This window comes from Castor canadensis, chromosome 8, assembly GCF_047511655.1.
Source record: "Castor canadensis chromosome 8, mCasCan1.hap1v2, whole genome shotgun sequence".
NCBI lineage: Eukaryota > Metazoa > Chordata > Mammalia > Rodentia > Castoridae > Castor > Castor canadensis.
This window is the reverse complement of record NC_133393.1, coordinates 6,461,529-6,487,820: the sequence shown is the minus strand read 5'-3', so window position 1 is coordinate 6,487,820 and position 26,292 is coordinate 6,461,529. Positions and strand designations below refer to the sequence as shown.

The following is a 26,292-nucleotide window of genomic DNA, read 5'->3' as shown; positions in this document are numbered from 1 at the left end:
AGTTAACATGATGATCTCTAGTTCTATCCATTTTTCTGCAAAAGACATAATTTCATTCTTTTTTATGCCTGCATAAAACTCCACCGTGTGTGCATTTACCATGTTTTCTTTATACTTTCATCCCTTGATGGGTACCTAGGCTGATTCCATAACTTGGTCATTGTGAATAGTGCAGTAATAAGCACAGGTGTGCAGCTGTAGTAATCAGCTATAGTAAGCTTATTTTAATTCTTTGGGGTATATACCCAGGGGTAGTAAGGATGGATCATATGGAAGTTACATTTCAATCTTTTGAGGAACCTCCATGCTGATTTCCATAGTGGCTGGACTAATTTTTTTTTTGAAGCACATTTTTTTTCCTTTTTTATTTTATTTTATTATTCATATGTGCATACAAGGCTTGGGTCATTTCTCCCCCCTGCCCCCACCCCCTTGGCTGGACTAATTTTCTTTCCCTCTGTTTTAATACTATAAGGAAAGTAACTTTGAGATGACCAATCCACTTTTTGTTCTGTTTCTGCTTTCTCCAGCCCTTTTCTGCCTAAAACTCCTCAGCTAATTCCTCAGAATACTCATTCTGTTTTATAGAATGAGGTGTTGCCTAATTTTAGAATCACAAATAAAGGACAATTAAAAACTTTTAACTAAATTTGTTGTGATTTGGCTTTTGACAAGTCACCTTGGAAAATATTTTGGCAGTTCAATGTGCACTTACCGTCTGTCTTGACAACCCTACTTCTAGGTATATACCCAAAAGAAGGGGTTTATGGTATGGCAACACAAAGATCTATGTGCAATTTTCTAGTAGTAACAGTCCAAAACTACAAACAACCCAAGTGTTCATCAACTGGTATATGAATAAATAAGTTTGAACATATCCACATATCCATACTCTTCAATAGTAACAAAGAACAAACTATTGATATACAACATGAATGAGTCTTTAAGGCCTTACACTAAAGCTAAAGAAACAGCTACTGGAATAAACCTCAAACTACCTGCTGTCAAATGTTAGTGGAAATTCTGTTGTTTGAAAATTTGTATTTATGTTTGAACCATACATTCAGACTATCATCTAACCATATCAGGTATGAGAAAACAATTTTGCCCAAGGGTAATTTCCAAAGGAAAAAAATAACAAGGCTTTCAGGCTGCCATTGATTTTATTATTTTTTTCCTATCAAGAAGAACAATTTCTTCAACTGGGCTTATGCATGAGTTTAAATACTTCTTTAGCCAAGAGTTTCAGGTTATTGGCCAAAGTTTCTGCACTGAAATGAGGAGTTCATAGTACAGTATCAGGTTTTAAGTTTTTGCCCTTTTATACGTGTTGCTGAGCAGAAGAGCAATGAAGCTCTTCCCTATCTGCATCACGTCCCAGGCGACTCCCACGAACCACGCCGTCTCTCGCCTCGCCTCGGTCTGCCTGGTGTCTCAGCAAGCCGTGTGGTTAACCAAACTGTCTAGAGCCTTCCTGATAAACTGGTGGCTCACCATAACGATGTTCACCACAATAATATAACCCCATTCTCAGATCCACACATTTTTTACAAAGGAAGAAATAAATCCATAGGACTTCTTCACGGTAGTGCAGTAGAAATTTTCTTCTTGGATGATAGCATGGGCTAGAGTAAGTGCAGTCAGAAAGTGTCGTTCTTTTTGGAGTCCTACTCCTTCCTTGTGTGACAGCATTCAGCATTAGCTTCCAGATAAGGGCTGAAGAAAAATTAAGCAGAATAAACTTCTCTTTACTTCTATAAAAAAGAAATATTTCACAATTATTCATTACTGAACCTGGAATACATCTGAATTGTTACTGTAGTTGTAATTTTTCTAAATTTCCTTGGACTTCTAATTTTCAACAAATTCTAAGTAATTCTTAAACAAAAAGAAAGGCTGAAATGAAGGCAGGTGGGAGAAGGTTGTTTATTCTGTGGGGAAAGTGCCATTCGATATACATGGTATTTCTAAATGTTCACTTTGGATTGCGCCTTCAGAGGTCTGGAGTGAACTTTCAGTGGTTTATACCTGAGAAAGCTAAGGGAAGGTGTCAGGGTGTACTTGTACTAAACACTCAGATGTGACTTAAAGAGTTAATGAGCTTAATCACCCACACATTTATGTCAGCAGCATATCTTAGGGGATTGGCTCCATCCATCCTAAGCATAAGCCCGACTCAGCCACTCTATCATCTCTGTTCAAATCAGCAGCAATTAAAGATAAAGGACAAGACTGGCAGCGTGGCCCAAGCACTAAGAGCACCTGCCTAACAAGTGTGAGGCCCTGAGTTCAAACCCTAGTGCTGTCAAAAAACAAAAGAAAAATGGAGTAGTGGAATGACTCAAGGGATAGCACGCCTGCCTAGCAAGCATGAGGTCCTGAGTTCGAAACCTATAACACAAAAAAACTCATGACAAATATAAAAGGCAAATTTGAGAGACTTGTACTGTGCTTCATCTTACAGAGCACTTTTTAATGGACAATTGCATATGACTGAAAGTTCACTGTTTTTACTGCATGTAAATTTAGCCAAATGTGACACATCTAAACAACGTAAACTTAAAATAGACAACTATGTAAAGTTGAGTTAAATAGTGTTAATAAGATACATATGAAAACCATCAATATCTCTCAGAAGCCATGATCCCTGGGTTTTGTCACTTAAGAATATTTAGGATCATCTCCACAGTAATCCCTAGGTGTACTGTGCCAACTGTTTTCATTCCCTTTAGGACCTCAACCCCACCTTCACTCCTTCCCCACACCCCAGAAGACATTTCTGACTGAAGACCTCAACACCTGCCCTTTTCCTCAGTTCAACCCTTCTTTCTGCTTCAGAGGCACCTTCCCCTTTGTCCACCCTCCCCTCCTTCTTCCATCCACTTCCTTGAACTCATTCTCCATATTGCCCACAGACGCTAATGTACAGACTTCTTCCAATAAGGATGTTCATTGAAAGCTGATGTGTCTCTGAGGAAATCCTAGTGGAGTTGGGTAGGTGACGAAGTTGGTTACCTTGTAGTGAGCTCACGGACTTTGGAAACAGTAAGGAAGCCTGATGGGGGAGGATTCATGCCTCCAACAAGAAGTCATCCTCACCCTCATGAGAACCTTATCCCAGGCTTGACAGAAATAGTTGAAGTATATGCTGCAGCCATGTAAAAGAAGAAAGTTCAGTTTAAAACTACAACTACTAGGGAGGGCCATAACATATCCCGGAGGAGACACAAAATTCATGGAAAAGCAGTGTTTGGTGCAAAAGATAAGGATCCATTTTAGCAGACAATACGGAAACAAGAGATTACAAATGGAAGGTACTAGAAAGTGATGAGGCGTGATGAGGAAAGGAGAGGCACAGTCAGGAGCAGAACTACTAGGAGACAGGCAAGGAGCCTGGAGAGAAATATTTATCCCTGAGAATTCCTCACTGCCAGCAGTGGCTGAAGAATGGTCAAGAATAAGAATACCGGAACTTGTGGAGTGACTCAAGTGGTACAATGACTGCCTAGCAAGCAAGAGACTCCGAGTTCAAACCTCAGTCCTGCCCAAAAAAAAAAAAAAAGAATATACTATTGAGTATTGAGTTCATTGTAGGCTGGTGCTGCTGACCACCTCCATCTGTTACTCCATTATCTTCAGGGACCTTACCATCACATAAATGTACCATGTGATTTTCCCAAAAAGCATCCTGGTCAACTCAAAGCAAGCCATCTTACAGGAGGAAACCAAAGAGAGCAGGGGTCAGGACTTCTGTATTAAGAACCAGGAGACTAGAAGAAATCTCAGACTCCAAAAGGAAATGGAAAAGGACAACTTTTTTCAGCCAATTGTTATGAATCAGTTTCAACAGATAAGACGATCCCAGCTGATAGGCGTCGGTTTTGTTGACCTTTTTCTTGTCTTTCTTTTTGGACCATGAGCATCATACGTGGGAAAAAATGGCTTCTTCTTGATCCCTGAGTACTAGTGGTTGATTCTTAAGAGTAGGACTTTCAAAGGAGGTCTATAAGATTGAATCTGCCTTCTCACATTAATGTGTCAACCTCTTAGAAGAGGAACCCTCAAAAGTGATGTTTCAAAGAGAGTATTTCATTAGAGCACAAAGATATAATTTGGAACCAGATTTCTTCCCAAAATCCCACAGGTTACATTACATACAAAAAGGTCCCTTTTTTTTTAAGTTTGAGGCCCACCCATAGCTGACATTCCTGAAACCACACAAAGATAAGAACAAGCAGCGAGATGCCCCACAACTGGAAAGAGATTTTTCCTAAAGATGTGAAACAGCAGGCCCACTAAAACAAGTAATTACGCACTCAACCTTTTTGCCCAATTGACCTTTTGTTGGAAAATTCAAAACGAAGCCAAAGAATTTTAAATAATCCTGATGTTAAATATGATTGTCATGCAATGTTTACTTTCATGCATTTTAACCTTGAACCACAAGAAGTAGACAGAAGGTCACTTTGGAGGCTGACAATGTAGGTCAGGCATCTTGGTTTAAGTTGGTTCGTGGAAGGCGCACTCACCGATACTGACTTCCTTCCCCTGAGGTTACTGTAAACAAGTTGCCTATTTCAGTCAGACAGTGAGAAGACAACTCCAGAATGGTCTTCGTTGTCTCCCACACAAAGCATGCAGCGTTAGTCAAAGTGAAACAGCATCCTTGCTGCTCCTTTCAGAATCCACCACATGGGTGAGTCAGAGGCGTTTCCCAGCCTGCGTTGCCTGCTACCACCAAATCACCTGCAATACACGAATTGAATTAAGATCTGAATAACCATAAACCTAAGATTGCAAATCGGTAGATAATATCTATTAATAATTCCAGAATGCATGCTCTTCCAGCCTGAGGACAGGATGCTGAGGCAAATCAAACATCTAGGTTGAGGAGGAGGAATTACTCGAGCAAGAATGATTTTCAAAGATGAAAACACTCAGATACACATAGCATTTTATTAGGTTCCTCTCAGTACAGTAATAAGTTACCACAAATATGGTGACTTAAAACCACACATACTTATTCTGTTATAGTTCACTGGACCAAAATCAAGGTATCAACAGGACAAGGCTCCCTCCATGGGCCTTGGGAAAAACATTTCTGTACCCAAGAGAGCTTATTTCAGGCCCCACATTACCTTCTGTCTCTGCAGTCAAATGTCCCTTTCCCTCCCTCCATGAGGCCCCTTGTGATCACATTTAGAGCCTACACAGGTAATTTAGTCTTTCATCTAAAATCCTTAAGTTAATCATATCTGCCTCCATATAAAGTAATATTCATGGTTCCGGCTATAAGGATATGGTATCTTTGGGGACCATTTGTCAGCCTACTACATGGTACAAGAATTGGTTTAAAAAACTCAGATACACATAGTGCTCTAGCACAACTGAACAAAATGTTCTCGTGATTATGTACAAAATAATATCTAAGTTTGGTTCTATTGTAAGTGGTGCTCAAGTTGCTTTTGCTGAAAACCACTGACTCCTTACTTGAATCCACACATTAACTAAAAACAGGAAAAGCTTGGCATTTCTGTCTCCATTTTGTATCTGTCATTGCTCTAAGCTATTCTCTTTATGGTCACTTTATAATCACCTTGGATTCCAAAAAGGACAAGACTGCTAATATCTTTATGACAAAGAATTGGAGCCACCTTGGAGCTGCCACCTTCCCAGTGAGGACAGTTGCTCCAAGAATCCTCTCAAACAGGAACCAGATTCTCCCTCCAGGTGATAACTTCCAAAACTGGACCAGACCACCTGCCTGACCAAGATTTCTGGCCCCACCAGGCAAGAGACCAACTAGACCACACCTGTGACTAAACTGTTTAACTATGCCTACCTTTGTCCCCGCCCCAGTTCTTTTGTCTATTTAAACCTAGAATTCATGTCTGTACCCAAAAATGGCTGAAGATGCCTCTTCCCAGGGCATGTCCCAAGCCATGTAATAAACCTCCTTTCTCTGTCTTTACCGTGCCTTTTTATTTGGTATTTAGGGGCCGGTGGCATATGGAATCTCCTGAGTTTGAGCCTTGGGTCCAAAACTCCAGTTTCACCACTAAGAACATTATTAATTCATCACCATATACTAGGAGCACAGCAATGCTGGTTAATACAGAGTTCTGGTAAATAAATAAAACCAGAAGCTTAACTGTGTTTGGCTTCAGAATAAATTATGAAGTATGAGCTTGTTTTTTGCTCAGCATTAGAGTGCAAATAGATAGAATTTGAAAATCTGTATTTCTAAGAGGTGAGCATTTTTCTACCTTGCCTGAAATGTCTCTTAAAACTATGTTTTCTGAGACACTCACACACTGTGTGTGAATGTTTAGACCCCAACATTGGTGTTTGAACTCAAGACTTGCTGTGCACACCCTCTACTACTTGATTCATGCCCCCAGCCCCAGTTGGGGACTTTAAATGTGAAAATGCAAAGTGAAGCAATTCAGGAAGCTGCAATTTCTGAGGTTTAAATCACTCTTTGTAAAAGGTGGTGTAAAAGGTCATTTATGCAGCAGACAGAGTTGCATCTCTGCACTCTGCATTTTGTAACTGTCAATATATTGTGCCTTTGTATACTACAGCTACTGTACAGGTATGTGTTTTCCATTTTAGTTGTTGAGGTAGCCAAAAATGCAGCAGAGTTGTAAAGGCACAATTTTCAACTCCTAGTAAATGACAGAATAAGAAACAGAATTGGATTAAGCATCGTCCAGTTCACCTAGACTAACAATTTTAAGCTGAATGAACATTTAGAAACTGTCCATTGCTTGTCTTTTGCAGTCTAAAATCTTTTTTCTATTGATGTGATTACTATTGTCATGTAATAAATCACCCCAGGGTTTCTTGATATAAAACCACAACCATTTTATTTTAACTTTTAAAAGATTGGGAAAGGTTCTACTGGGCAGTTTTCTCTTGGAATGTTGTAAGCAAGCTGGTTCTGTGACATAAACCCAGGCTTGTTGCTCACCACCTTGAAAAAGCTAGTGGCTCAATGGAAAGGTACCAAACCAAAGATGGAGGCATTCATTGCCAACAGGTGCAAGGCTTTTATCACGAGTTGTGGAGAGGCATGTCAGATAGGTGGGTACCAGGGTAGTTAAAATTTCAGGGGTTCTGCTTTTAGAATACATGGGCTGCCATTGTTCTGTGGGTCACCAATTGTGAGTTCTGTAAATCTAAAGAGAAGTTGCTGATTAGAAACTCTTATTAATCCTAACCATTTAGTTCCTTTTCCCAGAAATAGTTAATTCTGCAATTAATTATTGGGATACAAAAGGTGTCTTTTCCCCCAGAGAACAAGGGAAGATAGCAAACACCTACTTTTCCCTGGAGGACCAGCGTAGATAGAGAAAAACAACTTTCTTCTGGAGGACAGGGAGAGAGAACATTCGCAGGAAAACAGTCTTTAACCTATTAGATATCTTCAGTCAGGGGTGTCTTCTCCAGCAAAGCCAGTGAGAAACCAACAACATAACGCTCAGTGTGTGGCCTCCAAAGTTAAGGCTTTTAAAATCTACTAAAAGCAAGTAGAGCTAGAGAGATTGCTTAGGTCTCCCTTCAGTAACAATTCCAAGGGGATGTACCCTGTACAGATTTGGTGCCCTGCACCTAAAAGAGACCATGCTTGTTCTAATGTTCTGCTGGTCATTCCTACTTTTTTAACAAGGAGCCACACTTTTTACTTTTGCTGTGGGCTGCACCGATGCTGTACTTGGTCCTGCTCCAGGTTGCACTCAGATATTGATGAGGGCTGCATCAGTGGAAGTCTGTCTGGCTGGACATGAAAATGGCACCTTTGTGAGGTTGGCACCTGATGCTGGTGTCAGCTGGGAACTCATCTGGGACTGTCACCCAGAGCACCTACTCCTGGACTTTCCAGTCCGGCATTGTTAGGGTAGTTGGGCTTCTTCCATGAAAGTCCCACAACAGTGAACAAGTATCCAACAAGAACAAGGTGAAAGTTACATAGACTTTGTGATCTCCCGTTGGAAATAATTAAACCTGATCTAAGTTACCAGGCCTCTCTCTACCTGCAGGTGGCTGGGTGAGGCAAGGAATTTGTTTTGCAAAACCATTTTGCCAAGGTGGTGAATAATCTCAAGAAAATTTTGAGGGAAATAAGATGTTGCTCAGAAGCTGAACGCCGGTGGCTCACACCTGCAATCCTGGCTACTCAGGAGGCAGAGACCAGGAGGATGGTGGTTCAAAACCAGACCAGGCAAAAAGTTCTCAAGACCCTAGCTCAGAAAACCCTTCACAAAAATAGGGCTGGTGGAGAGGCTCAAGGTGAAGGCCCTGAGTTCAAGCCCCAGTACCACCAAAAAAAAAAAAAGAAAAGAAAGATATTGCTCAGAGATTCCCAGAAACCCCTGGAGATAAGGCTTCATAAAGGACTAGACATCCTATAGATAAGCAAAATGAGAGCCATTATAATTTGATGTATATATGGAAGAAGGCAAACCAATGGATTGATTGGTTGCATTGCCAATGACCTTTCTATAATGTTTAAATTTTCATAATTGCAAAACTAAGCAAATATTGAATTAGCACACTTAGCTTCACCATACACAGAATGATTGTCAAAGAAAATTCTGTGGGTCAGAGACTACAGGAAAGTGTGGTGGGTCTCCTGTAAAGAGGCAGCATACCTTGGTGATGAAATGCATATGAGTATTATGACCTTAAGAAAGGTATTAACTCAGACCATGCCCAATTTTCTTATCTGTACAGTAAGACTACTTAATATTTCCTATTTCACATAAGTATTAGGATGGCTGAATGAAGAAATACATGTAAAGTTGAAAGAGTACTTGTTCTATTGAAACCACTGAATAAGTGTTAGATTTCATTACAAAGGGCTCTGGTACTAACAAAACTAATGGAGAATCCATTGGTATTCACCTACAATATAAAAGGAGTAATTACATCACTGCTTCACCCAATCAAATTTACTTCCATATGACAAGAACTGCAATTCAGCCAAATTCTCAAACACAAATCATTGTACTTAGTAAGTTTTATTAAACTAAGCAGTGTAGATCCAAAAGAAAAGGTTTGTTTTCTTTTCTATTTAATTCTATTTTCTACAGTTTAGTGTGGTTTTATTTGTTTGTTTTTTGGCAGTAGTGAGGCCAGACTTCAAGGTCTTATGCTTGCTAGGCAGGCACTTACCACTTGAGTCATGCTTCCTACAGTTGGCTACATATATTCAAATACAAGATCCAGAAGCTTGGTGTTCCATATGCAGACACAGTCAAAAAGCAAGAAGCAGAAACAAACCTTTATTTCTTAACAGGTCTCACTTGGGTTTTGAGGTGACCACAGGTGACCACAGAAGACAGGCATTTGACAAGTGATCTCTACGAAATCTGGGGTTTCTTTCCTCTTAGAAGCCCAGGGGAGAAGCCCAGGGTGTGGAATTAGCAGGAGCCCAGGTTCCAGGGAACTTGGATGAGTATCTTAAGAACACTAAGCACACTGCTGTTATCGTGGTGTTCCTTCCAAGGTGGACAGTCACACTCAGATCCTACTCCCGCATTAGTTCATACAGCCATCCAGAGTTGTGACTCTCAGAGTGGGTTTCTGTCAAAGCCATGAGAATGTGGTTGTGGAAATGGTTACAGGGCTTCTGGTGCTGTCACCACTACAAAGGTCTGGTCCTCGCCTTTAGGCCATACAAAGGGCTGTGGTATGTCACCTACAGATAGCACGTAAGGAAACCACAGAGGTAAGCCAGTGGAGTCAGAAGTCTCTGAGTTTTGTGGCAGCCACAAGCCCAGGACAGCTCATAAATCCCATCATTGCCTAATGCATTGATTTACTTGACTTTGAAAACCAGAATTAATGGGGAGGGGTTTGTGGGAGGAGATGATGGGAGTGATCTGACCAATGTGCAATGCAGGCTATTCAGAATTGTCACAATGAATCCCCTCGCCCTGTACAATGAATATATCCTAACAAAAATGGGAAAAAAGAAGATTTCAAAGGTGGGAGCAGGTGCAGGAGGGAGGAAAGGAATGTGAATATAACAGAGGGGATGAACTTGTTCAAAGTATTCTGTGCTTATGTATGGATTAACCGCAATGAAATCCCCTCAGATTATTAATGTACACTGACTCAAAAACAAATTAATTTTCTAATGGAAGCATGTGTCCACGGGCCTTGCTTAAACAGTGCGACTAGTAACAGCTGGTTGGGTTCAGGACTGCTCTAAATGCTTACAGCTGTTATTTCTTCTAGCCTACATCACAATTCTATGAAGCAGATTTTATTATCATCCCACTTTACAGTTAAGAAAACTCAGACTAAGAGAAATTAAGTAACTTGTTCAAGGTAGGTAAACTTCAGATATGGAAACACACACAGAGAATTTTAACATGTAAGTCAGTGAGAGAGAAAGAAACACAGACCTCCAGAGACACAAAGAGAGAGAGAGTCATACAGTCTTCTGTCTGTATTACTATATTATATAGTTCATAATTTAAAAATAACTAAAACATATATAATCACTACCCATTTTTTTTTTTGGCAGTACTGGGGTTTGAACTCAGGGTCTCATGCTTGCTAAGTAGACACTCTACCACTTGAGCCACTCCACTAGCCCAAGGACTGTTTTTTTTGTTTGTTTGTTTTGTTGTACTGGGGTTTGAACTCAGGGCCTACACCTTGAGCCACTCCACCAGCCCTTTTTGTGTTATATATTTTCAAGATAGGATCTCATGAACTATTTATGTGGGCTGGCTTTGAGCCACCATCCTCCTGATCTCTGCCTCCCAAGTAGCTAGGATTACAGGTGTGAGCCACCAGTGCCTGGCAAATACTATCTATTTTTAAAGTGGAAATAGTTAAAGGCCCCCAAATAAAGGAATAACTAAATAAACTCATCAACTCAAAGAACTATGTAGAGCCAGGCGCTGGTAGCTCATTCCTATAATCCCAGCTACTAAAGAGACAAAGACCAGGAGGATCATGGTTTGAGGGCAGGCTGGGCAAATAGTTGGTGAGACCCTATCTGGAAAATACCCATCCCTGACAAAAGGACTGGTAGAGTGGCTCCAGGGGTAGGCCCTGAGTTCAAATCCCAGTGCCATAAAAAAAACCTATGTAGCCACTAAAAATGATTGCATATATGCTATAAACATGGGAATTATCTGACATATAACAATAAGTTTAAAATTACTAAATACAAACTGCATATGTGTTACAGTTACGGCCTTATGCAGTAAATATCAGTGAGACAAATGAACAGAAGAGAAAGCAAAATATTACAAGTGATTCATAATTGGGGTGGGATAAAGGATGACTTTTCTCATTTTGATAACACACTGAACAATATTTACTATGCCAGATAGTACCCTAAGCATATTAGGATAGTATCTGTCCTAATTCTTATTCTATCTGTGAAAACGGACACCATGACCATTTTGTAGTTGAGGAAAGGCAAGCAGAGAGTTTCGGACACTTGCTTAAATCATAACTAGTAAGCACCGCTAGTAAGACCCAGAACTGACATTTTAACCAGGCATCTGGCTCCAACATCCTTGCTCTTCTGATTTCTGATATTGCTATGATGTTTGAGCAGTTCAAAGCATCAATATTTTTCAGGTAAAAGCATCTCAATGCATAAATCATGATTATTCTTTTTTATCTTAGTTTCAAAATATATTCTTCTTCCCTCCGGAGAAAGAATTCTCAAAGTCAATACCCGCTAATAACTGCAAATCAGCCAGCTGTAGGTCACAATGTTTAAAGCACACACTTATCCAGCTGACCATGTATCACTCCTAAAATGTCTTGATCTCAAAATGCTTCTCTTCTAAGTTATACCACTGGAGTAGGTTCCAAAGAACCACTGGGCCCAAAGGGAAATTTTTAATGTATTGAATCTATAGCTTCCTTGACTTTTCACAAATAGAAAAGTGGTTTAAACAAAACAGTCTTAGTATACACAGATGCTTGGTTTGAACCACCTTAAATTGGCTCTGTGTGTGTGTGTGTGAAGTGTCATCGAGAAGGCAAATGTGGTAACCAGGTGGAGCCGTGGTGCTAAGTGTTAAAATTGGTTCTGAATTTCCTTGGATCAAGCCAAAGGGGAAGCATGTTCTCTGCCTCTTTGGATAGTGACTGTCAGACACAACACCTACATTTCCTCAGTACTGTACTGTATTAAGTCAATAGCATGCTTTTATTACTTTACACATAACTCTTTAAAATAAGTATTATTGCACACATTTAATATTTAAGCAAGAGGAATCTAAGAAGGACTAGATAGCCTGAATTTATACAACAGCAAAATGGTGAAACCAGGATTCAGAGCCAAGAACTGTCTATGTCACTAAAGGCATTTGTAACCTCTCCTTTTGTTAGGAAAAAGGAGAGAGAAATCAATTTCCTATTTCCTCACTATAAATTACAAGTGAATTTCTCACACACCGCTTTAATTTAAATTTGAGGAGAGTAGAGAGAGAATGAGAAATAAAGGAAGGTAAAGAGACAGATACTGACAATATTTGTCCCTTAACCAAGCCTTCATGAATAACTAGATACAAAAGAAAGTTTCTTCTCTCCTCACATTCTGATGGAAACATTGTATCTGAACACCTGAACCATTCAACTAGGCCATTTCTCCTACAGGCAAATCAAAGGACCTCCAAGCCTTAGAAAGTTAGGCACAGAAATGGAGAACAGAGCCTATTCTTTCTGCTCATCGGTGTTTCAAGTCCCCCAAAAACATAATAAAGAAGCCATGTTTCCCTTCAACTATGCTAGGAAAACTGAGAACAAATGGGTGCAGAGTGCCACCTAGTGAGCAGGAGAGGATGCGCAGTTTCCCGAACATCAGCCAGCCCAGGTGTAAGCGGGGACGGCAAGGTGTGCTCAGGGCCGCACACAAACGTCTTTGAAGATGTGCGGAATGGAGCTCTTTCTTGGGCACCATATGGTCCTGCTGGGAAACCAACATGAAAAGTCATGAGCGTGCAGTCCGAGAAGCCGTTTCTGCCACGAACCACTTGAAGGACTGCGCAAGTCATCTAATTCCTCCAGGCCACATTTGCAAATGAGAAAGGTAGACCAGATGACCAATAAGAGTCCATCTGGCTTCAATATCAGGAATTGCCTTTTCCCTGGTTTTTAGCTGAATTCAGAATCCTGATCCTTTTTGCACACCATTCCCAAAGTTATCTTGTGAAATACAGCCATGTTCTTGTCACTCCTGCAACCGAGCAAACTACCCCCAAGTAGCTCAAATGCCTGCTGTTCTTTATCTGTAATTGTACTCATTCCCCATTCATTTGTTCACTGAAGAAAATTTGTTATGTATTTCTCACTAAATCCCCAGGGGGACCTGACCCTGAACATAGGAAACTACGTGCTGTTCCCCTAACATATCAGGCTTTCTTGTACCTTTTGCCTTTCCTTATGGTATTCCCTTTGCTAGGAATGTCTGCCCCTCATCTTCCTCCACACCAGCACATACTCATCTCGGTGCAAAAGTCATCCTCCTGAAATTTCTCAGTAAGCTATCTTCTGTGTTTTCCTGACACTTCATACCTAGATCATCATATTTAGAACACTCCCTTAAATGACATATTGTCAGATACACTCGAAGGCAGGATTTTTACCCCCTGCAATTTCCTTTTCTCTACTATTCAGACAGAGGGGTTTGGGTTTTTTTGTTGTTGTTGTTGTTGTTTTACAAATACAACCTTTAGGTAGTGCTATTACTTCCAAAATGAACAAAGATAGAGTGGGGGGTGCTGCACCCCCATAATTCTCCTGCCTCAGGAAGTAGAGGCAAGAAGACTATGAGTTCCAGGCCAGCCTGAGATACAGAGCAAGTTCAAAGCCACCCTGGACTACATAGCTACACTCTGTCTCAAAAAAAAGAAAAAAAACAGAGAAAAGAAGATGATTTGCAGGGATTTAAACTTCAAAATGTATTTGTGAGTGGGGCCCTGAGTTCAAACCACAGTACCACCAAAAAAAAACGGACTTGTGAGATTTATACCAGAGTTTGGATAGCTAAGAGAGAAAAGTTTTTTAGGTTTCAAGAACCTGAACATTTTAAGTACAAGAGTCAATGTTTATATTTTAAGCAAAAGATTCTGGAGTGAAAAGTTAGCCTCCCCAATCATTCCCATTCCCCTACATACCAATAGATTAGATTTCTTAAAGTTAGAAATGGGAGCCAGTCTCCTGCCATCTGTCTGTGCTCAAGCCAAGTCCCAAATGGGAGTGAGAAATTAAACTCCACTTCCTCTCTAGTGTCTAGAAGGTAGCAGCAATGCAGGTGTGCTCTGAGTCAGCGGCATGGCTGCAGCAGAAGAGAAAATGCCACGTGCCCTATCTGAGCAAGAAAGGCACAGAGGACTTCTGAGTTTCTCCAGGGAGGCAAGGAGGCCAGAATCTGTAAGCTCCTGTGACTCCAAGATGTTCAGAGAAGAACAAAAGATAACCAGTGAGCCCAAAGCTTTGGCCCAGCAGTTGTAAGGAGAAGGGTGCACAGTAACACATGACCCTGTACTTTGTGTCTCCAGTGGCTAGCACAGTGGCCAGGAAGAGCTTTGTAAAATAACCTAGCCAGGATGATGAAGCAGTACAGTGTCACCTGGAAGCCTGAGTTCTGTTTGCATCATTTTCCATACAGCCAACCCTCAAGCACCGTTAATAATAAAATAGCTTTAGCACTGATGCAGTGGTAAAGCACATCAGAGCAAATGACAAGCATATAGAATTCCAAAATCTTTAGGGCTCAAGTTCTGTGAGTATAATCTGAGACCAGAAACAGACAACTAAATGCTTTTTTTCAGTTAATAATGTTTTATTAGTACTGGATATATTAATATTCTGTTAACATTTTATATAACCAATAGGTCATAAATAGACTGGAGATGTAGCTCAAGTGACAGAGTGCAAAGCCCTGAGTTCAAACCCCAGTCTCACAGAAAAAAAAAGGTCATAAATATACTGATAGCTCCCTTACATTTATAAATGTCTAGTAGTTAGGCAAACTTAATTTATATTTAGCAAATGCTTCCTACATCCTTGCCTATCCACCTCACCACTCATACACTATGATTATATTGTCTGCATTTCCATCTACATGGGGCATGTCCCCATTTCCCCCACAGAGCCCTAGCGGAATGGCACTGGGGCTGGGTGATGGTGTGACTAGGAGGTAGCCATCACATAACATAAAGAATGTGGACCAAGGGTTCCTTAACTCTTAAAGGGGTCGGGACATGGGAGCATGTCAGGACTGTGTAATAATTGTGAAGAACCTCAGAAAGGTACTGCTGTGAGAATAGGAAGAGGTGGGGCTCAGAGAGGACTTGGCATGGAGTGCTGGGTAAGGAGTGGCATTTCTGCAGCTTCCCCAGCTAGCGCTGCTCTCAGGCCACATGGTGGATGATGGGGGTGACACAGGTACAACCAACAGTCACCCGCATCTTCTCCAAGCGGAAGGAATGAGAGCAGCCCTGGGGCTCCCTCCGAAGGACCAGGATCTCTTGCTGGATGGCAACGGAGTTCATGGAGCTGTCTTCCTGCCCCTGGGCATTGATACAGCCTGAGTGTCTGCACTGGGCCTCTGCAATCTCCGAGGGGAACCGGTGGGGGTCCCGGGTGATGCTGCAGGAGGAACAAGCAAAGCAGGATGGTAAGGCAAGGCAAGGAAGGTGACAAGAAAGGAATGCCCTTGTCCAGTGCAGCATTGGGCATTCACCTGCAGAGGGTGGATCTGAGTGACATGAGGCTGCAGACAGGCTCTGGGACCAGGTAGCCTAAATTCATAGTCCACCCTCTGGCAACTGCCTAACTCCCTATGCCTCAAGAATAAAATGAGAGCTATTGAAACTACTTCAGGAATAGAGGGAGGGGGAATAAAGGAGAATGATGGAGGGGGTGAATTCAACTATGATATAGTGTAAGAACTTTTGTAAATGTCACAATGTAACCCCAGTAAAATAATATAATAAAAGAATAAAATGGAGCTTCTCATACATCATTCTCCCATGGAATTGTTGAGGGCATTCAGTGATACAAATGCATGTGAAACACCCTATATACAATATTAGCATTAGTGTTAGATCTTTTAGTTTATTTTAATTTGTATTGTTGTGACTGTAATTATTACTCATCTTTTACCTAACTAGGTCTCCCAATTTACAATCTATAAAACCTGCTTCTTGGAATGAAAAACCAAAGCCCCAAAGGGTCTGTGAACAGTTCCTCTCACTAGTTGCCTCTCCTTAGAGGCACAGACAGCAAAATCAGTCAGCCAATTTACTACTGTGCAAGCTCCTCTGGGGGGGAGAGAGGGGGGATATATAGCAACCTCCAAGAACTTCTGTGTTTCTAGAATCTGTTTCAGTCTTATACTTGGAGAGTAAATGTGAGTGCTTGGTGTTCCTAGGACCCATGTATTAAAACAAAACCCACCTAAGACCCATTTCCCAAACTGGCCTTCCTCCCCTCTTCCCTTGCTCCCACTCCTCAAAGGATGTCTAATATGAGAAGATCCACCTAAACTGACTTTTCTGATTCCCACCTATCCTCATGCAGAGATAATAAGGTGGACTATTTAAAGGACCTTCTCTTTCAACACATAAAGTTTGTAAATTCCAACCTAGAACTGCACAAAGCAGAAAGGAGCACAGGGTCAAAGAGAACATGGAGGCAAAATGTTAGGACTTTCAACCACATAAGTGGACCCAGACTAAAGCAGCAAGAAAAATCTGAGCTCTGGGGAAAGTAGAACTTCTGCTGTGAAGAGTGAATATAAGGACTTTTATTTTTCCTATATATTATAAGATTTGTTTTTCATAATTAAAATAAATTAACTTTTTTTTTCAAAAAACGTAAAGACCTATCTCCTGTGCACTTACTTGTAATCCCATGGGGAGCTGGAACGGTTCTGGAAGTCATGGGAGATGGGAATGCCCTGGTTTTGACTGAGAATGCGGATGTCAACCCTTACACTGTTCTCCTCCAGAGGTGGGCAATTCCCAGCCTTCTTCTGAGCAATCCCCAGAGAAGGATCCCCTGCTTTGGGTTTTTTCCGAGCTGCTACCTCCCTCAAGAGGGCGAGCCCCAACATCAACAGCAACAGGGACTTGACCTAGAAAATAGAAAAGATTGCAGAGGTTTAGAGACTCCAAGACCACTTGCCTGTATGAGATGATGCATGCTCCAGTTGAACTCAGCATTTCTGATCCTTTTATGGGATCAGGGATTCTCTCTATACCTCAGGTCCTCACTTGGAGATTGACAGTCATACCTGAGGATACCAGGATGCCAAACTGAAAACCAACCTCAGAAGTCTGGTGATTAAAGCCCTCCATAGTCTACCAGGGAAACAGAGATGTCAAAGTCTGAGACTGGGTTTAAATCATGCCCTGGCTTCCTTGCTAAACCCCTGACTTGTTTCTTCCCAATTAGATATTCACTTTACAATTATGTTAACAAGGATAAATGGAATACTGTATGTAAAATGCCTATAAATCTGTCTAGCAAAAGAGTGGCTTAATAAGTGATAGCTCTTGCTTATATTTTCCACTTCATATCCACAAATCTCCACAAAATCTTCCCCACAGAATCACTCCTCTTAGAATACACTGCTTCACTTTTGTCTGTTGAATCCTACTCTTCCATCAAGTTCCTGCTCAGAGGTGGTTCAATCAGAAGCACCTTAACCATCAGTAAATAATAAAGCTTTTACCAGTTATCACTCAAGCAGCATTTTTATATTCCCTAGAAATATAGTATCTGCATTTATATCAGATTTACACCCAGTAGATTGCAAGAAAATGTGCATAGTAATGGTGCCCCTTAATAACTTTCTGAATGAATGAAAAATGGGTGAGAGAATGAATAACAGAATGATACAGTTAAACAGTGTGGTTAAGTTCAGTGCATTAAGAAAAGCACTATGCAAAACCAACTATAGCAAAGTTCCAATTATCCATGCTAATTGAAAGAAGCAGGAACACACTGATGACACACAACTGCAGAAAATACAGGAACTATTTCTTGTTAGCACAGGAACGTATTATTTACACTAAAGTTGAAATATCAGTTTATCTGGTGGTAGAGGAATGCACAAAGAAAACACTCTGTGAAAACCTAACTAAAAAAAGAGCAAAAAATCTTGAGCTTTTTCTTTGTCACAAACATTCTTTGCTCGCCCCACCATCACCACTTGCTCTTACTGCAGATGGACAAGCCTACAGTAATGCAGAACAAGAGCTGAAACTGAGTTGCTTTTATTTTTCTGAACACAATTTTTTTAGCGTTCACATTTTCCAGTTAGGGGAGGTGATTAGAAGTGCTGGTTTAAAAGCCTTCCTTTGTTTTCATAGATGCTAGAGGCAAGAAATGAGAACAGTAAGCAAAAAGGTCATGGTGTCACCTTGCTATACTGAGGTAGCTAATGCTAGAAAGAAGTTGAAAGCAAGATTGACTCAGATAAGCCAGAAAGAGACTGATTTGCCTTCAGATAATCAGCAGGACTATTCACTCGTTCATTCAACGCCTAATTATTGACTTTACAGTGTGGTGACTGAGGGCATGGGATCTAGTCAATTGTCTAGGGTCTATAAATCAGTACCAAGACTCCTACTAGCACTGACTCAGTTTCCTCCACCAGAAAATGTAAAGATTACTTAAAGTAAGCCTTGTTTCCATGCACATCTATATTAAATTCTTCCAAGGCTTTACTTAACTAACACCAGCCAAGAGGCAGTATCAAAGGAAGGAGGGTATGTCTCCATCACATTAACATCTCTCTTGCCTCTAAGAGGAAGAAGACAATGAAAAAACAATAAACAATATCTATGAGAGACATGGGAAATTTCCCTCATCCAGGAGCTGTCCAAAAGTTCAACACTGGGTAGTTTCACTTCATCCAGGGCATTCATATGGCCTTGGGAGAAACATTAAACCACTTGGGGACCCAACTTCTTTGGGTAAAATACATATGTACATATTCCCTAAAGGACTGACCAAGCTGCTACTATGAGAAATTTTAAGCCAATCTAACTCTATAATGAGTGCCCCAGGAGAGGCCACAGCAGTCATCTGTGATAACAAAGACTACAAATATTAATACCTCTTGAGCAAAGGCCATCAGGCAAAGAGCTGTGCTTTGCCCCCCATTATAACTTTTCTTATTCTTTTTTTCTTTTCAGGTCCAAACAAGAGTCAAAAGTAAAGTCAGCTTTGTGTCTTAAAGAAGTAATTTTTAGAAGATTCCAATGAAATCTAATTCCTTAGAAATCTACTTTTGTGAAATGCTGTATATGATTATCCTTGAACTGGAATTCTCCATGACTACTCACCATGGCTGGATCACGCAGACTCTTCATTGTGATTTTCCTCTGGTTGCTTGACCTGTGCAGGAAGTTCTGTGTGAGTATGTCTCTCTGGGTATGTCTGTCAACAAGAGTACCTGTTGGTTTTATAGCAATCACTGTCCCTATTTCCACTGACCTGCTTACTCTCTGTAAGTTGTGGTTGACCCAGAGTTACTGACGAATGCAGTTTTTTTTTTTCTATTCCACTTCCTGAAGGGGAACCTAGGGGGGATCCTAAGAAGGGATGACGGAAAAATGACCAAATCTTCATTTTCTTCTGCCCCACTTCCACCCCCATTACCCTCAAATTATAGTGAAATTCTTAAATTACTATAGAGACGAACCAAGTCACAAATTACTGTCATGATCTTTTGTTCTTCCATAAATTGCTAATACCTTTGTCATGCACTGTGTTCTACTTCCCAGACATGCAATCTGAGTTGTGATTAAAATGAGTGGTAAGTCATCCTTAGTGAAACTTTCTATTAAACAAGAGAAGTCACCTTTAGCTCTATTTTTTGGATGGGAAAACAAAAAGTAAAAAAAAAAAAAAAAAAAAAGAATGGTGTCAGAGATTCAGAAATTACATCCCTGGGTAGTTTTTTGGTCTCCCTGAACTAATTTTTTCTAATCCTATGATTAGACCCCTACGGGTCTTAATAAATAATCATTATTCACACAACATATAAAGGGCTATCTCTGATTGAGGATCATTTTTTTTAACCATAACAAATTAGCAAAAGAAGCCTTTAAGTGATCCTATACATAATTTAAAATTCTCTGCAAGAAATTCATTTGTCTAGGTTTTGTTTTAATCGACATGCATCCATTAAGTACATTTTATATGCCAGGTGTTGCATCCTGAAAGACACAGATATTATTTTTAAAAAAACAAAACAGTGATTTCCTTTTTTAAGACCTCTATTAAGATCAGGTAAAATTTCATGTGCTCTTTTCAAAGTGCTAGAACACATTCTAGAAACACAAAGTTATTTTCCTCTATTGCTAACTTATTTGAACAACTCTCTCCATTTTTGTAGCTGAAGAAAATGAAAAAGAAGCTGCTCTTGGGTTTGTTTGCAGGACCTCCAAAACTGATCAAAATTCTGTGATCATGGACCTTTCATCCACATTGTTCCTCTCTATGCCTGTGAAGTCTTCTCTGCACCTCTCCTCTGGAATAATCAGAAGTTTAACTCCTACTTGAGAAGTGGAGATAGGATTGAGATAACAGGTAGGCTAAGGGGGGAAAAATTAGTGAGGCCCTGTCTCAAAGAACAGGTGGTTTTCTCCTATAATCCCAGCAACTCGGATGGTGTAGATAAGAGGATATAGTGGTTGAAGGCTAGCCAGAGCCAATCTGAAAAAATAACTAAAACAAAAAGTGCTGAAAGTGTGGCTCAAGTGGGAGAGAACTTGCCTAGCAAGCACAAGGCCCTGATTTCAAACCACAATACCGCCAAAAAAAGAAAAGGAGAGAAAGAGAAGAGTTTCTTGAGTAATTCTCTCAGGTGCTGTTCTCTTCCTCACTATCTCTGAGCTTATACCTCATCTATCTTCACTTGCTTATAGGTTTTAGGATAGTTTTTCAGGGTCTTCATCGGTTTCAGGTAACTTCAGCTACTCCCCCAAAATCTCTACAGCCTGTTTCTCCAAATATGCATTCTCAAATATCCAATCTAAATGAAAACAATGCATTTTCTGTACAAGCACAGATTCAGAACAAGTTCCTTAGCTGGACTGAAGTCCCTCAGCCCATCTTAAAGAGAACTTTAAGGCCTTACCCGGTATGATGTTCCATGTACACAGGAAGCTAACTGCATGAAATCAAGAGGCATGCTGTTTGCTTTTAGCTTTGCTTGTGTCACTAATACTACCTTAGCCAAGTATGAAATAGAACTTTGATTTGGATTGAATTGAGTGGGTAAAGGCATTCACTACTATGATTTGGTTCTGAAATGTCCATTGGTCCCCAAACAGCAGTGTTCACAGGTGGGGCCTTTGGGAAGTGATTGGATCATGACGGCTCTGACCTCATCAAAGGATTAATCCATTTATGGATTCATAACTTCACCAGTGGTAGTAGAAACTGGGAGGTGGAGCCTGATTGGAAGGAGTGGATTATTAGGAGTGTTCCCATGAAGGATATATTTTCTCTCTCTCTCTCTCTCTCTCTCTCTCTCTCTCTCTCTCTCTCTCTCTTTCTTCCTTCCAGCCACCATGAGGTACCACATGCTTCAGAACACCATAATGTTCTGCCTCAGCACAGCCCACAAACAATAGATCCAAGTGACCATGGACTGAAACCATGAGCCAAACTAAATCCTTCCTCCTTTAAGTTGAGTTTTTTCAGATTATTTTGTCACAGCTACAGAAAGCTGTCTAATACAGTCACTCTCTTCAATGATCTCTTCTATTCAGAGGCATACCTCAATGCATGGGGAAATATGCCAGTTATCTTGAAAGAAGGAGCAACTAAATCATTTTGGACTAAGAGGACCTGATTCAATTCAAGAGATTTGCTGGATTGCATGGGAGAACAAAATGGCCTTTTATGTAAGAAGAAACCAACACTAACCTTCATATCTAGTGGTCACAGTTTTCCTCTTCAGGGTGAAAATAATTATCTCATCAGGATGCCAAACTAGTAACTGGTTATCACCAAGTTCAAACTAAATCAACAGATCCAGATCACAATTCATGTAACATCTATTGAGCATTTCTTGCAATGTAAACATGTGCTAGTAATGAATATATAATGAGCACATGCCTGACCAAGGTGAAAGTACTTCACTGACTATCCTGTACCTCCCATCATCCAAGCCATCACCAGCTTTGAGGGTTTTAATAATGCATCAGAGCTGTCATTCAACACACTGACACTCCACACACAACTCCCTCCATGAGCCCCTAGAAAGAAACACCAGAAGACTGTCATTTCAGAAATAGTTATATACAGCCTCATATCTGGTGAAACATACAAATCAGCAAGTTTTTATCCCCCTACTATATGTATTGGGACTACTATTGCAGGTAGTAGACTGCACTGTTACAAACGCTACCTTAATAAGCTTAGTTTTAGAAAACACACAGACATCTATTAACCAATAAGATAATGACATGAGATTACTGGATATATTGATGGAATAAATGTATACTTTTAGTCTTACAAATCCAACTTCAAGAGGTTTTGTCCTTGTTTCAAAATGGTGAATCTCCAGACATGTTTCCATACACAGCAATATGTCCAAAGATACAGGAATCAATGCCTAGAAGTGAGGTGCTACCATTACAAATGCTTATAAATAATGGCATTGTGCCAGTGATCAGGTGGCAGTCCATGAGGGCAACCAAATTGTAAGCTGGATAAACAGCGGTCTGTTATATAATGGCAAAATTACTGCCTGCAATAATGTGAGAGGTGTACCTGTAGCTCTAGATAGAGATCAGAAAACTGAATGGTAAATATGGGTGTTGGATACTATTTTTTGCACTTGACAAAGTAACACAAGAAAGAAATGAGCTCAGGAAAGAGCTGACAGGCTTACAAACAAAATACAAAGGGAATAAAGAACCAGAGTCCTGTAAAACTGCAAAAAAAGGTACAACTATTTCTATCTTTCCAAAGTAAGAGATAAGATAGAAAAAGATAAGGGAGAAATGCCTAGTAAAACCTTTTGACCAATTAAATTCCCTAAGGAAAAGAATCAGAATGAAGCATGAAATAAACCCTTTTATTTAGCCCTAAGGAACTACAATAAAATGTGTGAGAATTTGGCTGTAAGCACTGGACTTGGTGGCCTATGTCAGTAATCCCTACACTAGGGAGATGAAGGCAGAAGGAGTGTGAGTTGGAGAGGCTGATTTATACAAAAAGACTCTGTCTCAAAAATAATAATATATACATATATTTCTAGTAATCTAGCATTAAATCAAGAAAGGAAAAGTTACAGGATATAAAAACAAAGAAATATAGTGTTCTGAGAATTGTGCCTCAAAAAACATAACTTATATAAGAAGTTTACTAAGTTTTTGAGAGAGCTCTCAAGATTAATCAGAAACCAATGCTGAGACCCCCAACCACTGAGGAAAAGAAACTAAAGCCCCAGAATCATTTCATGTGTGGATGAAAAGATTACTAGGAGAAAAAAAAATGTTTGAACTTCTCAGGGAATAGAGCCAAGGGACCACAGAAAAAAAAAAGAATATGAGCCGTTCCCAAAAGGCAGAACCAGGGTCCTACATGTCTGGCTATGGGGTACCTATGATCCAGTCAAACAGGATTTCAAAATTGCTACAGTCAAAATTCCTGCACACTTCCCAGTTCTTCTCTTTCCACGTGGAAATATTTATTACTGTTTTCTTGCTTCTGTTACAGCTGCTCAGACCTTATGTAATGAAACCCTAGATCTGCAGTATATATTCTGATTTTTGTAGAACTTTTGAGTAGAACCTGGAGGAGGGAGTGAAGATATTTATTTGTGCAAGGACTGAGAACCAAGTATTTGATGAAAAGGAAGGCAGACAATGATGGGCAGTAATAAGAGCACCAAAGTGATGTTCTTTTCTACTTCCAGGAATGTAGAGTAAAACACTTTTTTCACCTTCTTAGGGTATAAAGCTTTTTTTTTTTAACCTTCCTTACTCTATGACTTGCTACAGCCAGTGAAATGCATGTGAGTCACTTCCAGGCAGAAAAATGTACAACCCATGTGTCATTCACCATGACCTCTCCTCACCTGCCTGTGGATTATAGAGATGTGTGGGGAAATGACAGCGTGGTAGGAGAGTGGGGCCTCCATGTGTACCATGAGCTGTCCCCTGGGGACCCACATTGCCTCATGTTGTGTGAAACTCTGGGACCATATCCCAGTCTAACCTGACTGGTGGAGACATTACAGGATTTTGCAGCCTTTTCTGTTTATTTTTACTCTATCCAGGTTCTGATTTCTCATTTAAACAACTTGCTAAGCAATGTTATCATGTACTAGATTTAAAGAGCATTGTAAATTGGAATTAAGTTTTTTAAAAACAGACACTATCTTATTCACAAGCAAAAGCACTTAGTCTATCATTTATTTTATCCCTGATATTATTTTCAAATGATATTTAAAAACTCTTTTGTAACTTCACTGGACACTGTGTATTTCTGTTACATCAGACCTTCTGAATCTAGTGTCAGAACATGAGGTCAGAATGGCCTCAAAGTACCACAGCCTTTATTCTTGACCTTCAAGCTTCTTGTAGCTTTTTGCTCCCTTAAGCACAAAAATTCTTCATATGCTTGCATTATTGACACTGATTAAATATAGGTCTTTTTTTCGTCCCTAGCTCAGGCCCCTCTCAAACCTCTATTGAAGAAAATAAATGTGGTGACTTGTGTTACTGGTCACCTACAGACCTCACCAACCCCACATAATCCTTTTTTTCCACTATTAATGCAAAAGAATAGTTCTAGTTTCAGGACACTTTGAATCTGTTCCTTTAGTTTTTCATATTTGAGGCAAATATTCAACCCATTATGTACTTTTTAGAATCTCCACAAAATCACTAGCCATAGCAATTGACCTTTCCCTTTTTTTAATTTAATAATTTGTCAGATGAAAATATAGAACGCTTATGAGAATAGGAATTACTTGGGGCTTAAGTAAACAATTAAACCACAGAAGCCCTCCTCTCCTCTCTCTCTCTCTCTTTCTCTCTCTTTCTCTCTCCCTCTTTCTCTCCCTCTCTTTTTGCCCCTCTCTCCCAAAAAAGGGTACTACATTTCCTGTCTTCTAATGAAAAAAAGAGTTGGGTGGCAGGAGCAGAGATTAGAGGTAAATAAAAATAAGCTGAGAAGAAAGAAAAATAAGGAGAAAAGAAGAAAGGGAAAGAGTCTCTCCAGAGTGCTGCATGAGAATTCTAGGTGGAACAGGGTTTAGATCAAAATTCTGAATCTATGGACCTGTAGAGGGTTTTACATCTGAGTTTTATCTTCTTCTTAACAACAACAACAACAAACTATTTATTGAACACACACTCTGCATTGGTTACTGTGCTGGGTGAGAGGAAGTAAAATAAAGGCACTATCTAAAAAAGAAGAGAACAGCTTTCTCCACCCAGGAGAGCTGTGGACTTTGTATTAGATCAGACAGCATTTCTGTTTTGGAGAGAATTTACCTTGGGCCCTTTTGGAAGTGCAAAGAGAAAGTCTATTCCAGGGTACAGACAGAGAGCAAAATCACTGCACATAAAAATAACAGGAATTTGAGTTAGCCCTGGAGAGAAGAAGGGGGAAATGGGAAATGCCAGTAGATGAGACACTGAGTGGCTAAGATGACCAGGGAACTTTTAGTCGTGAATCCAGTATTTAAATTAATTCCACATCTACATTGCGCTTTAATTCTCTTTCATGATTTCTAAGTCTAAGATGGCATTCCTTCTGTGCAAACACCTTTATGATGTTTACACAAAGCAAAGTAACAAAGAGAAGACAACCACCTAGGAAGGGAGGCAGCAAGTACGGATTGGGATGAGAAAGTAAACACTACCCCTAACCCTACAATCTAGGAGGATTTTGTCAATCCTGGGAAGCTGATCTGAAATGTAGACTCTTGAAGGGATCCTCCCACACTGACCAAATCAGACCACATTTTCACAAGATGCCCAAGTGATTTTTACCACATGAAAGTTTGAAATGCACTACATTAAGGCACACTAGGGAAAGCGCTAGGTATCCCACAGAATTGCAATGGGGTGCTGGGCAAACCCAGCACTTGGGAGGAGGAGGCAGGGGGATTGAAAGTTGGAAGCTAGCCTTGACTACATAGCAAGACCCTGTCTCAAAGAAACAACAAAAAAATTTCAATGGGATCACAGCACCCATTAAATTTTCTGAAACTGAGAAACTGGCAACCAAATATCCTTGAAAGTTTAAGTCTATAAATTTACT

General features: G+C 40.1%; 1 protein-coding gene across 1 annotated transcript; it reads right to left on the bottom strand.

Annotated features, from left to right (window-relative positions):
* Positions 1-15,140: 15,140 nt before the first annotated feature.
* Positions 15,141-19,370, bottom strand: Il17f (interleukin 17F). The gene is made up of 3 exons (XM_020154815.2): positions 19,344-19,370; positions 16,893-17,125; positions 15,141-15,636 (listed from the first exon to the last, which is right to left on the bottom strand). Exons 1-3 carry the CDS (start codon positions 19,368-19,370, stop codon positions 15,399-15,401), a joined length of 498 nt encoding a protein of 165 aa, XP_020010404.2. The 3' UTR covers positions 15,141-15,398.
* Between the last annotated feature and the right edge of the window lie 6,922 nt (positions 19,371-26,292).